General features: G+C 43.7%; 1 protein-coding gene across 1 annotated transcript; it reads left to right on the forward strand.

The window, feature by feature from the left end:
• The first annotated feature begins 603 nt into the window (after positions 1-603).
• f13a (Coagulation factor XIII A chain) lies at positions 604-14,650 on the forward strand. Its single transcript, NM_001173645.1, has 15 exons — positions 604-681; positions 3,177-3,361; positions 6,968-7,156; positions 7,733-7,981; positions 8,146-8,264; positions 8,527-8,634; positions 9,921-10,095; positions 10,377-10,515; positions 10,657-10,760; positions 11,026-11,114; positions 11,879-12,035; positions 12,654-12,929; positions 13,123-13,283; positions 13,810-13,946; positions 14,033-14,650. Exons 2-15 carry the CDS (start codon positions 3,208-3,210, stop codon positions 14,172-14,174), a joined length of 2,199 nt encoding a protein of 732 aa, NP_001167116.1. The 5' UTR covers positions 604-681; positions 3,177-3,207; the 3' UTR covers positions 14,175-14,650.
• Positions 14,651-15,098: the final 448 nt, after the last annotated feature.

A 15,098-nucleotide genomic window follows, 5' to 3' on the forward strand; every position in this document is an offset into this window, starting at 1 on the left:
GATTGTGACTGAGCATGGCTTGTCCCCAGTGCTGGCCTGTCTTTCACTGTCTGGCAAACAGAGATGACAATTTCCCCACCCTTTTCTCAAGTTGGCCAAACCGCCACCCAAGGGCCTAATACCGTCCTTTCCAACCTCAACCCCTCCTACACACAACCCATCGCACAACTAATGCTGGGACTGGTTCTCTCTCTCACACACACACACACACACACACACACACACACACACACACACACACACACACACACACACACACACACACACACACACCTCACTTCAAGTCCTTAAGAAACTTTGCACAAGCATTTCGCTACACTCGCTATAACATCTGCTAACCATGTGTATGTGACCAATACAATTTGATTTGATTTGACACACGCACACACTCACAAGCCCATCCCAGCAACAACTCACCCTGGGGCTGGCTCTCTTGCAAATTCACACACACACACACACACACACACACACACACACACACACACACACACACACACACACACACACACACACATGGCCTATCTCTGCCATGGAGAGGGCCCTTCCCTTTGCTGTATATAAATGGATTCAGAGGGACCCCAGCAGCAGCCTGTCTTTGTGTGTGAGAGAGACAGACACTCAGCCCCTGAGGATCAACTCTATCAGACAACTGCAGCTTTCCCCTCTTCAACTTCTACAGAGGTGAGTTTACTCTTCAGTGGTCACTCGTCAAGCAATGTTTTCTGTCTCCAATCTTATTTGTTTGATACTGCATGTATTTGACAATGCTTTGATGAAAAGCAATGCGATGCCTCATAGAATGCATAATTTGCAGTACTCTAAATTCAGTTGCAGTACTGTTTGTGTCTTCTGTGTCTTTTCTTTTCCTTTACATCCGCATTTGGTTGCAAAATGCTGTTAAACTATTGAAAAGTTTTACTTTTCAGGAGTCACATTTGTTCCTTGCACAATGCTTCCGTGTCTAAGTACACACTACATAAAACTGTGTATATGAGGGACATATTCGTAGGGCAGGAGCATTGTGCAAAGTGCAAAAAATATTAAAAACCTAATTATAATCTGGCAGCATGGCAGATGAACAATGTGCGTCATAAAGAGAACACAATTTATATATTGCTCCGTTTATGAAACGCTATTTAAATAGTCACCTCTTTGTAACACACATTGTTCAAGAAAAAAATCGAATTAAAGGAAAACTCCACCCAAAAACTATCTTTTGGCATTTGTTTCATTAGTCCATTGTTAACATAAGCAAAATGTTTTTGGGACTGTCAGCAATCAAGTTTTCAAGATAAAAAACTTTCAAAATACAGAAATCCTCCCTGTATGATGCATTTTGCATCATATGATGCAAATTGCATCAAACAGGGAGGATTTCTGTATATTATAATAAGGTTTGAGGTATTTTTTGCACTTTGCACAATCATTTATTTTGCCCTATGAACATGTCACCCTATACATACAGTATGAATATGGCATCATCCATTGACTAATAGCTGAAAATAGTAATAACTTGCAGCATTTCCACCTACAAAAAGGCACGGCACTGTCCCAGAAAACATTGCTAAAAACCTGTGGTGATGTTGTTTCTCCCCAATCAGCATTGACCAGCAAATGTTCAGATGAAGGGGGTGACGGCACGATGTGAGCGTGCGTGTGTGTGTGCCTGGTGCGTGTGTGCCACGGGTGGATAAGGTGAAACAGTGCTTTCACTGTGCAGGTCCATGACTCACCTTTCCAACACTGGCGAGATCGTCCCACACCCCAAACCTGTCTCCTCGACCAGCACCGCACAGCACACGCCCATTACATAACTAAATTCTTCAATAGTTGTTTGCGCCACAAAGCTGCATGACGTATATTGTGCCATACTTACATTTTATATGAAAACAACCATGGTGTATTTCATGACTAAAACAGCATTACCATACTTACATAATCATTTCCATTAAACAACCACCCCCCTCCCTCCTAACCTCAAATAAAATAGGCTTTAAAGGAAGAGACCCCCAGAGGATGGGTTGGTTGAGGTAATTCCTTTTTCAGTGCTGCTTTATTGACTTACAGTATGTCTCGAGATTTTTATTTACATTTAACCCACTATTAGTAATGTTGCACCACTGCTTGTAGTATATGATGGGGTCTAATAGCTTGTCATTTTATGGACTGCCAAGTTTGGACTTAGATATAGTTTGTTAATGTATATTATTACCTAACTAATTGTAAATGCGCAAGGTCATTTGTTAGTTTTACCACAGATACTGGCATCATTTTACTGGTACACTACTCGTTGTGAAAATGATAAAAATGACAAAATTACAACAACAACAAAAATACACAATGATTCTAAGCAAAGGAATCTGATGACATTGTTGTGTCCCCCACACACTGACACTAAAGTTTCCCTTGTCATTTACGACCGTTTTCAATCTTTCATTTTAAGATTAACTGCACAGTCTGGTGACACACTAACCACAAGGGACGGAGAATAACACAACACGCCAAAACAAACAACCAAACACCCCAAAATGTCCGACCTTGCCAACTGCTTTTCTGGAATTACACCATCAGTAGGCTCCTCTTTATACAGCAAGGAAACAAACAATGAAAGGAAAAATTAACACAGGCTCTACTCAGTGAAACCACAGAGCATTTCAAACCTAAGTTTACTGATCTAGTCACTACAATAATGCACACTAATACACACATAGAAGTGGTTCCCAAAGTCCAACCAGCACTGACTTCGCTGATAAGTACTTTGTTGAGGGAAAATGTACTTGATACGATTGTGATGTGTGTTGTCTCACCTAGCTAACTTAAGATAAATGCACTAATTGTAAGTCGCTCTGAATAAGAGCATCAGCTAAATGACGAAAATGTCAAATGTCATATATATAATTTTTTTGACATGTGGTTTGTGTTAAAGTTTACGTGCACCTCATCCAGGTCAGTACTCAAGTTCGCTATTGCTGCCCTATCTCAATGTGAAACAGATGGTTTGTGGGAACAGTTAATCTCTTAGCATCTGCAGTACAACTGGGAGTGTCCTCCCCAAGGGCTAGCTGAATATGAATGGAGTTGTCATGTGATATGATACCATACCTAGGAATTGTCTGCTTGTCTGTTTGACTTTCTGTCTCTGTCTCTCTCTGTTCGTCCGTTTGTCTGTGTCCCAGGCACGTGAGGTGACGTTTCAGCGCTGGTACCATGTCTGACTCAGAGCCCGCCGCCAAGCCACAACCCCAGGTGTCTCACCGCGGACGCAGTGCCGCCCCCATCGCCAGCTCCAATGCAGATGGGGAGGAGGTGCCTGAGTTTGAGCCCTTTGGCCTGATGCCCCGAGGACCCCCTCCACTCAGGGGTGAGGAGGAGAAGGAGCCTGTGTGTGTCTGTGGGTGCGTGTACGTGTGTGTGTTTGAGTGTGTGTGTGGTGTGCGACAGAGAGAGACAGAAGTGTGTTTGTACGTCAGAGTGTTGGTTTGTGAGTCAGTATGTGCCTTGGTCACAAACGAGAAGAGACCCTACATTGACACGTTTCCTGTAGATTTAGGATGCTGACTGACAAATTAATGGCATTCCGTTCAGACTTATCTCAACACACGTCTTCAGACACATCCTGAGTCTATCAGCCTCGTCACTGTTCTCCGTTCCTCAGCATTATCTCCCTAGAACACAAGGCAGGGTTCTAAATAAGAATGGAATGACTGAAATATAGAACCTCTAACAGACTGGAAGCGACTTCAGCTGTCCCCTCATGATAAGTAATTCTGAGACCTCAGGATAAGACCCAGATGCAGACAGTTCAAAGTAACAAAAGTTTATTACAAAAACAGGGGGCAGGCAAACGACAGGTCAAGGGCAGGCAGAGGTCAGTAATCCAGAGCAGAGCCCGAAAGGCACAGAACGGCAGGCAGGCTTAGGGTCAGGGCAGACAGAATGGTCAAAACCAGGAAAACTAGAAAACAGGGACTAGAGCGAAAAACAGGAGTACGGGAAAAACGCTGGTAGGCTTGACGAGACAAGACAAACTGGAAACAGACAAACAGAGAACACAGGTATAAATACACAGGGGATAATGGGGCAGATGGGCGACACCTGGAGGGGGGTGGAGACAAGCACAAAACAGGTGAAACAGATCAGGGTGTGACAGTCATAGCCATCTAAATAATATCTTGTAGTGAGTTTCCCAAAAAGAACAACCAACAACAACCACGTTGTTGATCTTCGACTACAGTTCATCATTTTTACTATACGTCACCACAGTCTGCATACAAAGCTGTCTGTCTAACCTAGGATAAGAAGGCTCCCAAAGTTGAACACTCAAAGTAATCGGCCTTCAGAATGTCTCTATCACTCTTCATACATTTGAACTTGCAGGATCCCATACGTTACGTTATGTTGAAGATAGAATCGTTAGTTGCCATATCCATTTTTGGACTTATAAATGAATGATATATACAGTCGTGGCCAAAAGTTTGAGAATGACACAAATATTAATTTTCACAAAGTCTGCTGCCTCTGTGTCTTTAGATATTTTTGTCAGATATTACTATGGAATACTGAAGTATAATTACAAGCATTTCATAAGTGTCAAAGGCTTTTATTGACAATTACATGAAGTTGATGCAGAGTCAATATTTGCAGTGTTGACCCTTCTTTTTCAAGTCCTCTGCAATCTGCCCTGGTATGCTGTCAATTAACTTCTGGGCCACATCCTGACAGATGACAGCCCATTCTTGCATAATCAATGCTTGGAGTTTGTCAGAATTTGTGGGTTTTTGTTTGTCCACCCGCCTCTTGAGGATTGACCACAAGTTCTCAATGGGATTAAGGTCTGGGGAGTTTCCTGGCCATGGACCCAAAATATCAATGTTTTGTTCCCCGAGCCACTTAGTTATCACTTTTCCCTTATGGCAAGGTTCTCCATCATGCTGAAAAAGGCATTGTTCGTCACCAAACTGTTCCTGGGTGGTTGGGAGAAGTTACTCTCGGAGGATGTGTTGGTACCATTCTTTATTCATGGCTGTGTTCTTAGGCAAAAATGTGTGTGAGCCCACTCCCTTGGCTGAGAAGCAACCCCACACATGAATGGTCTCAGGATGCTTTATTGTTGGCATGACACAGGACTGATGGTAGCGCTCACCTTGTCTTTTCCGGACAAGCTTTTTTCTGGATGCCCCAAACAATCAGAAAGGGGATTCATCAGAGAAAATGACTTTACCCCAGTCCTCAGCAGTCCAATCCCTGTACCTTTTGCAGAATATCAGTCTGTCCCTGATGTTTTTCCTGGAGAGAAGTGGCAGCTTCTTTGCTGCCCTTCTTGACACCAGGCCATCCTCCAAAGTCTTCGCCTCACTGTGAGTGCAGATGCACTCACACCTGCCTGCTGCCATTCCTGAGCAAGCTCTGTACTGGTGGTGCCCCGATCCCGCAGCTGAATCAACTTTAGGAGACGGTCCTGGCGCTTGCTGGACTTTCTTGGGCGCCCTGATGCCTTCTTCACAACAATTGAACCGCTCTCCTTGAAGTTCTTGATGATCCGATAAATGGTTGATTTAGGTGCAATCTTACTGGCAGCAATATCCTTGCCTGTGAAGCCCTTTTTGTCCAAAGCAATGATGACGGCACGTGTTTCCTTGCAGGTAACCATGGTTGACAGAGGAAGAACAATGATTCCAAGCACCACCCTCCTTTTGAAGCTTCCAGTCTGTTATTCAAACTCAATCAGCATGACAGAGTGATCTCCAGCCTTGTCCTCTTCAACACTCACACCTGTGTTAACAAGAGAATCACTGACATGATGTCAGCTGGTCCTTTTGTGGCAGGGCTGAAATGCAGTGGAAATGTTTTTGGGGATTCAGTTCATTTGCATTGCAAAAAGGGACTTTGCAGTTCATTGCAATTCATCTGATCACTCTTCATAACATTCTGGAGTATATGCAAATTGCCATCATACAAACTGAGGCAGCAGACTTTGTGAAAATTAATATTTGTGTCATTCTCAAAACTTTTGGCCACGACTGCACACACTGATTCTTGAAGAAGGCAACTTATAAATGCCTCATGATTAGTTCAACTGTCGTACCTCATCAGAACCCAAAACATAAGCTTGTTTTACTCTAATGTTTGTAAACAACGTACATGTAAACAATGTAAATGCCTCAAAATCTGGTTAAAACTATAATTTAGATGTCATGGATGTTCAGTCCTTCAAATCAAATTGTATTATTCACATGTGCCGAATACAACAGGTGTAGACCTTACAGTGAAATGCTTACTTACGAGCCCCTAACCAACAATGCAGTTTCAAAAAAAATACAAATACAGATAACAATTAGAGATACAAGTAACAAGTAATTAAAGAGCAGCAGTGAAATGACAATATACAGGGACTATATACAGGGGGGTACTGATGCAGAGTCAATGTGTGGGGGCACCGGTTAGTTGAGGTAATATGTACATGTAGGTAGAGTTATTAATGTGACTATGCATAGATGACAACAAAGAGTAGCAGTGGTGTAAAGAGGGCGTGAGAAGGGGTGGGGAGGGGGGGGGGGATCAATGCAAATAGTCTGGGTAGCCATTTGACTAGATGTTCAGGAGTCTTATGACTTGGGGGTAGAAGCTGTTTAGAAGCCTCTTGGACCTAGACATGGCGCTCCAGTACCGCTTGCCGTGCGGTAGCAGAGAGAACAGTCTATGACTGGGGTGGCTGGAGCCTTTAACCATTTTTAGGGCCTTCCTCTGCATCCATAGCTCTGTCTATGAATTTGAGAGACGTTATATTTCTCCAGGCCCATCCCTCAGCTTTTTACTGAAACAGAGGTTTATTGGAATAACTGCTCAAGGTCACATGGAAAAATATCAGGGCCCAAGTTACGATGACAAGTCTGCATCTCTCTCCCCTTTTATATTCCTCTCTCTCCTCATCTCTCTCTTCCTCGTTCTCTTCCTACTCTCCTATCAGAGTTCTTGGACATCTGGGACGTGAACATGCTGCGGAAGCCAGACGAGGTCAATAAGCGGCAACACACCACCCACCTGTACGCCAACGACCACCTCATCGTTCGCAGGGGACAGGAGTTCCAGCTGAAGGTGACCTTTGACCGTCCCTACAAGCCCTCCGACGACCAGTTCGCTGTGGAGTTCGTCATCGGTGAGATAAAGAAACCCCCACCTAAAAAAGTTTCCTAAGATAAAAAATGTCTAACTCTGTATCATTGGTTACTGGTTAAGAAGTAGTTTACTGTACGTACATCTAGTAACTTGCATCCAGATGCAGGGTACCAAAAGTAAAGTCATGAAAAAAATATAGTTTTATTATGTTTCAAGTGGCGGTTACATTAAGTGCGGGGACATTCATTGTATCTTTTTTTCATTGAATGTTCCCGCACTTCATTTATAACCGCCACTTGAATCATAATAAAACTAAGGAGGAATGTGTGCAGGTATTTATCTTTCTTTCCTGTATCAGTGGTTAGGTCTACCACAGGTCTACCATAGCTCTAGTCCAGGGTGTTAGTACGAAGGCTTGGTGTAGGGTGAAGTTGCCCCTAGACGCTGATCTTTGGTCTGTTTTACATTTTCTCCACTAATGGTAAAGGTTAGGATTGGGGGATGGGAAGTTGATCCTAGATCTGTACCTAGAAGAAACTGCACCCCGGAGCCAAAGACCAGAGCAAGGTCTAACCCTGCCCTGACATGTCATTCCACTGTTCCTCCTATCCACCAGGGGGCAGTCCCCAGTTCAGTAAGGGCACCTACATCCCTGTGTCTGTGGCCAGTGACCGCCAGAGCCCGTGGGCCGGCCGGGTGTTGGACAGCGCAGACAACGTGGTCACGGTGGGGATCACCCCAGCGCCAGACTGCATTGTGGGAAAGTGGCGCACGTACGTGGCGGTGGTGACGCCATATGGAATCCGCAGGACCAGGCAGGACGAGAGTCGAGACGTCTATATCCTGTTCAACCCCTGGGTGGCAGGTCCGTGACACTCACTGATGACAGCAATCACACTAGCCTGTTCCCACAACAGTTGTTTGTACTGACTGATTGATTGATCGATTTAGCTCTATTAATCTCGTTAGTCTATTCATCTACATTCTGATAATAGATTCCATTGTATTGTTCTGGCTTCCTTCCACCAGCTGATTCTGTGTTCCTGGATGATAGCAATGAGAGGGAGGAGTGTGTTCTCAATGAGGTGGGGGTCATCTACCACGGGGCGTTTGACGACGTGTCCGAGCGGCCCTGGAACTTTGGCCAGGTACAGAGAGACCCAGTGCACCACTACTAACTACGCAATGATTGGTTTTGGTGTGGTGATACGCTATCTGTACCATGCAGAATTCATTTGTAACTACTGCACATGTAAGTCATTATACATCAAATAGCAGGACGGTTGTTTCTTAGTCCATACACATTACCTGTCTGTCATCTTTTTGTTTTGGCTTTAAGAAACTGTCTGATTCTCTATGTGACCATCAAAGAAGTTCAGTGAACACTAAACTGAACTTTGCTTGTTGCAGTTTGACTATGGGGTGCTGGATGCCTGTCTGTTCATCATGGATAAAGCTGCCATGCCCATCACCAACAGGGGCGACCCCATCAAAGTAGCCCGGAAGGCCTCAGCCATGGTGAGGGTTACGGGGGTTACCACCGGTCCATACAGAGAACCCATTAAGATCACAACGTTCTTACAGTACAACCGTTTCATACAGTAGATTTATAGGGGGGAAAACTCCATGGAGGCTTGAGAAAAGACTCCTTGCCAGAAGACACATTTCAAAGCAAATCAAATCACATTGTATTAGTCACATGCGTCGGATAAAACAAGTGCAGACCTTACAGTGAAATGCTTACTTACGAGCCCCTAACCAACAATGCAGATAAAAAAAATATGGATAACAATAAGAAAAAGTCACAAGTAATTAAAGAACAGCAGTAAAATATCAATAGCGAGAATATATATGAGGGGTACTGGTATAGAGTCAATGTGCGGGGGCACCGGTTAGTCGAGGTAATATGTACATGTAGGTAGAGTTATTAAAGTGACTATGCATAGATGATAACAACAGAGAGTAGCAGTGGTGTAAAAGAGGAGGAGAGGGGGTGGGGGGCATTGCAAATAGTCTGGGTAGCCATTTGATTAGATGTTCAGGAGTCTTATGGCTTGGGGGTAGAAGCTGTTTAGAAACCTCTTGGACCTAGACTTGGCACTCTGGTACCACTTGACGTGCGGTAGCAGAGAGAACAGTCTATGACTAGGGTGGCTGGAGTCTTTGACAATTTTTAGGGCCTTTCTCTGACACCGCCTGGTATAGAGGTCCTGGATGGCAGGAAGCTTGGCCCCAGTGATGTACTGGGCCGTTCGCACTACCCTCTGTAGTGCCTAGCGGTCGGAGGCCGAGCAGTTGCAATACCAGGCAGTGATGCAACCAGTCAATATGCTCTCGATGGTGCAGCTGTAGAACCTTTTGAGGATCTGAGGACCCATGCCAAATCTTTTCAGTCTCCTGAGGGGGAATAGGTTTTGTCATGGCCTCTTCTTCATTTCTACTTGAAGAGAGATTTGTACTTACAACTCACAGGCTTGTAACAGGCTATTTGCATCCAAAATGGCACTCTATTTCACATATAATGCATTACTTTTGACCAAGGTATTCCCTATATAATGCATTACTTTTGACCAGGGTATTCCCTATATAATGCACTACTTTTGACCAAGGTATTTCCTATATAATGCGCTACTTTTGACCAAGGTATTCCCTATATAATGCACTACTTTTGGCCCGGCTATTCCCTATATAATGCACTACTTTTGACCAGGGCCCATAAGGCTCTGTTCAAAAGAAGTGCACTGTAAAGGAAATAGGGTGCCATTTCGGATGCAGAGAACCGTATGTTTGCCTCTCTCTCCCAGCTGAACTCTCGTGACGACGACGGCGTGCTGGTGGGAAGCTGGAGTGGTGACTACACCTACGGAGTGGCACCCACCTCCTGGACTGGAAGTACTGAGATCCTCCTCAACTACTCCAGCAGCAAGATGCCCGTCTGCTATGCCCAGTGCTGGGTCTACGCTGCTGTCTTTAACACCTGTGAGATCTGCATAAGGCTACAATATTCCCCAAACTTTCAGAAAATTCAATTTTTTCTGAAATCTGTAATGATTCCAGAAATGTTGAACTAGGATTTCCCAAAAATCATTTAGGCAAAGTTTTGGGATTTTTACAATGCTAATGAGTGAAATATTTGAGAGGATTTCATAATTAATTACTCAAATTAATTTCCTACTATTTGATGTGCAGAATTCCCCCAAAAAGTCTGAATTTTTTGGGTTGTTGCTGATGATACAGTTTCTTTCCTTCCCCCTCGGCAGTCTTGCGCTGTCTGGGCATCCCCGCCAGGGTTGTCACCAACTTCTTCTCTTCCCACGACAATGACGGCAACCTGAAAACTGACATCATCCTGGATGAGAACGGCAGAATTGACAAGCAACGCACCAAGGACTCTATCTGGTAGAATTGTTCCAGTGACAGACAAATCCTTTTCTGATTTGATTTGATTTCAACATTTAAAAATACAATTCATGAGTGGAGAGACTGCCTTTAGAATGATTTATGGTAATGTCAAATAATGGAATGGATGTGTTGCCGTAGGAACTACCATTGCTGGAACGAGTGCTACATGAGCAGACCAGACCTTCCTCAAGGGTTTGGAGGCTGGCAGGCTGTGGATGCTACGCCCCAAGAGACCAGTGATGGTGAGGTGTTCATACACACAAGCATGTATGCATGCACACACACACACACATATACTGTAGAAACAGGCACAAGCACTCACACACGCGCACACATACGCAGCTACACGCACACAAACACATATGCAGAAACACACACACACAATTTAACTGACCATGTTATAATTTTTACATAACCATGTTATGAAATGTACATGCTGTGTAGTTACTATATTATATAATTATTTGGGATATTACTAATTCCTAATGTGTCTTTCATTGTATCCAGGGATGTACAGGTGTGGCCCTGCATCCGTCCAGGCCATCAAACATGGCCAGATCTGCTTCCCGTTCGACGCACCTTTCGTGTTTGCTGAGGTAAATACTACAACAATGAGCCATCTGTAACGGGCGTCGTAAGGATTAGACCAAGGTGCAGCGGGAACGTGTATACTCATCTTTATTAAATCAAAAGAAGGAAAAACAAACAAATCACGTGTACAAAACAACGAACGCCACTAAACAGTCCTGTCAGGTGCACAGGCACAAAACAGGAAACAACTACCCACAAATCCCATTACAAAAACACCCCTATACACCCCTATAACACCCCCATTAACTAAACATAGAAATAGAAAGACTAGAACTAACATAGAAATACACTTACATAGAACATAGACCAAAAAACCCTGGAACACATAAAACAAACACCCCTCTTACATAAGCACACAGCCCAAAAAAAACTGAAACACTCTAAATAAACACCCCCTCTTACATAAGCACATAGACCAACAAACCCCGAGACACTCTAAACAAACACCCCCTGCCACGTCCTGACCAAACTACAATAACAAAATACCCCTTTACTGATCAGGACGTGACACCATCCTAGTGGCGCAAAACACCAACTGCACAGGACAGTATACAAAATGTTACAACCCCTATTGGTCACTTTCCAAGACAGTCCATTTTTGTTTGCATCAGTTTGAATCAGTGAGCTCAATTGTAATAGTGAACATACGGTACCAGTACATGTGTTTTGGTATTACTAGTATATATATGACTTATATATGACTAAACATATCAATAGATGACTAATTACTGGAATTTTACATGATGAATGTGTCCCATTTGTTCTATAGGTGAACAGTGATGTGGTGTTCTACTCGCGGAACCCCAGAGATGGAACCCTGGAGCCGGTCAAAGTCAACAGCAGCCATGTTGGCCGGATGGTGGTGACCAAAGCTCCAGGCCAGGACACTAGGCGTGACATCACTGACCAGTACAAGTTCCCCGAAGGTAAGGGAGGAGAGAGGAGGGAGCGTCACAGAGCAAAAGCGTAAAGGGACACTTTCCCGGACACAGATTAAAAATTACCTATGCAGGAATCACTCCATCATTTCCTGCTGGCAAAAATTCAAATAGTAAGCCTAATTTCAGTTTACGTGACAAAACAAGCAAGTATCATGGAGAGAATCATTGTACCATCTAAACCGCTGTATATTCAGCTGTTTGAAGCTGGTATACAAAACTGAAAGTAAATGAGACAAAAATGAAACTTAAGCATGGTTAGCATATAAATAGTGCACATAGAACAAATCTAACATTTCTTGGACTTGCTTTCAATGAGAATGACAGATCTATAACTCAAATTTATATATGAATTTAAACAGCATTAAAACTGCATTGTTGATTTAAGGGCTTGTAAGTAAGCATTTCACTGTAAGGTCTACTACATCTGTTGTATTCGGCGCACGTGACAAATAACATTTGATTTGATTTAAATGTTAAAAGAAGGGTTTTGTCTCTGTGTGAACGAGGTACGACCACTCGAAAAACCCAGATTCTAAATGTGGACTACTTCTGAAACAAACCGTATAATCTTTCCCTTTCATCTGTGGTCTCCCACATCCACAGGTAGCCCAGAGGAGCGCACGGTTCTGGAGAAGGCAGAGGAGTATGGTTGTCAGCGTGAGAAGGCCATCCTTCCAGAGGCTGACGTGGAGCTGGACATGCCCCTGATCGAGGTGAGGGTGGGGGATGACTTCGAGCTGAAGCTGGAGTTCAACAACAAGAGTGGCCAGGCTCGCACCGGGGACGTGTATGTCAGTGGCAACGTGGTGTATTACACAGGAGTCACCAGCTCTGAGTTCCTCTTCAAGACCCCTAAAGTGACATTGGATCCCATGAAAGGTGGGCAGCTGGGGGAGGAGGGGTGGTGTGTGTGGGTTGGTGGGTTCTTGTAAGATCAATATTCTAGTTACTAGTGGCAAGCCAGTTGCTCTCCAATATTTCTGAAGCAAGACGCGACAAAATACATGAAAATTCAAGTAAAACTCAAGGAGACAAAGCATATCCTAAGAAAGTCCTCTCTGTGTGTCCACAGCTGAGAAGAAAGTGATCCAGGTGCGTTCCCAGGACTACATGAGAAAGCTGGTGGAACAGGCCAACCTCCACTTCATAGCCACTGGGAAGGTCAAGGAGACGGGTCAGATTGTCACCGCCATGAGGGTCATCACTCTTCACAACCCCAAACTCTCTGTCCAGGTCAGAGGTCATGTCTTTAGGAGTGGTAATATGCTCACAGCCTGAAACAAATCAATTTGTACTCTGTAGAGCAGGGGTGTTAAACATACGCCCCCACCCCCCCACAAGGGGTCCAATCCGGCACATTTTTTTATGTTTTCTTTTGGGGGGGGGGCGATCTCAATATACTTTAAAATGACAAAAACCAAATCGAAACTGTAGAACTTATAATGGACCTGCATTCAGATATTATCTTGACTGTGTTCAGCGTCGCTAATAATCAGCTAAATGAAAGCTAGACAGTCAGGGAGCACTGAAAAATTCATAGAGGACTATTTTGGGCTAATTTTGACGGCGAGGAAATATAACCAATTTTCAGTGCAGCCCTCCGGACCTCGTTGAAGACCGAATAAAGACTGAATTCTGTGAAAAGAGTTTGACATCCCTGGTATAGAATACAAAGTATTTTCCAAATATGCTCAGTTTATCGATCCTTGCTGGGTCTTCACGGACAGGATCGGGACCAACTCTCATCCCCTCTCTGTAGGTGTCTGGTCTGGCTAAGGTAAGTGAGGAGATGTTTGTGACTGTGGAGTTCACCAACCCGTTCAAGTTCAACCTGGAGGATGTGTACGTTCGCGTGGAGGGGCCAGGAGTCATGCCACCCAAGTATAAACATTACAGGTGAGCAGAGTGATACCTGTATGTGTGTGTGTGTGTTTTGTGTGCGTGTGTGTGCATACTCATGTGTGTATATGTGTGTATTCCAGTCTGATCCTGGCTGGCTCGTCCCTGACGTGGACAGAGAGTTTTACCCCACGAAGGGAGGGACCCACCAAGCTGATGGCCAGTCTGGACTGTGCTGCACTCAGGCAGGTGTACGGTCAGGCCCAGCTGACCGTCAAGCCCTGAGCAACACAAGGGAGATGGCACAGCTATACAACACAGCTACAGCACAGCTAGACAGCCTATTTACAGCTCATTTACAGCCCAGCAAGCAACAATTAAGAGATTAGTTTTTTCTTCTTCTTCGTCTTCTTCTTCTTGGATGGATCATGTAATTTCACAAAAGAGGCAATATTTTTTAACTAGGCAACATTTAGTGTAGTTCAATGTAATTGTTTTCATTTCTATACAAGGAAAACACAACTACATCATAGCTAATACAGCCCAGCTACCAACAGATTAGAGATTGGGCTTGAATATTAGGCCGAATACATGGTTCAATCTATCTTCACAAGAGATGCAACATTTTCTAACCACAAGATGCAACATTTATTGAAATTGATGAAAAGTTAAATATCCCGTTTTCTTTTCTTTTCTGTTTTGACTTCTATGCGAGAGAAATACTTATATAACCCAAATTAAAAAGATGAACATGAATATGATTTGCGTGTTATCAATTATTGTGTTTTTATGGCAATATACTTTGGTTTTGAAATGTCCAGATAAGATCTTTTTTTAAATCAAATATTGAATGTATCCTATAGGCCTACATGCATGCTGTGAAAATTATAATTCTTCGAGCATCCAGTTCTAAGTTTGAAGTTGTGCACCTTGCCCTATGCGCGACAGGGATGACTGAGTAAGTGACTTGAGCACTTCTGTGCCTAGGGGTTTCTTTCATAGGCTGTGCTTACACAGCCATCCTAAGGTTTTTTCTTCATGTACAATTTTTTTTCTTCGTACTGTTCTGACAATTTTATATGTCACCCATATCAGATTAGTGTATACATACTGATGTATTCTCTGAAATAGCACGCAGTTGCAATGCTCATTTCCTTTCACTGTTCCTATCAAAATTTGGTGTGGTAGTCTTGGTGATGTGATGTGCAG

This window comes from Salmo salar, chromosome ssa07 (genome assembly GCF_905237065.1).
Source record: "Salmo salar chromosome ssa07, Ssal_v3.1, whole genome shotgun sequence".
In the NCBI taxonomy this organism is placed as follows: Eukaryota; Metazoa; Chordata; class Actinopteri; order Salmoniformes; family Salmonidae; genus Salmo; species Salmo salar.

Excerpts from the sequence above, each read along its gene's own strand:
- f13a (NM_001173645.1), top strand. The coding sequence starts at position 3,208 with ATGTCTGACTCAGAGCCCGCCGCCAAGCCACAACCCCAGGTGTCTCAC. Across the intron at positions 8,635-9,920 it reads CCCGGAAGGCCTCAGCCATG|CTGAACTCTCGTGACGACGA; the intron begins GTGAGGGTTACG and ends TCTCTCTCCCAG. Across the intron at positions 12,036-12,653 it reads CCAGTACAAGTTCCCCGAAG|GTAGCCCAGAGGAGCGCACG; the intron begins GTAAGGGAGGAG and ends CCACATCCACAG.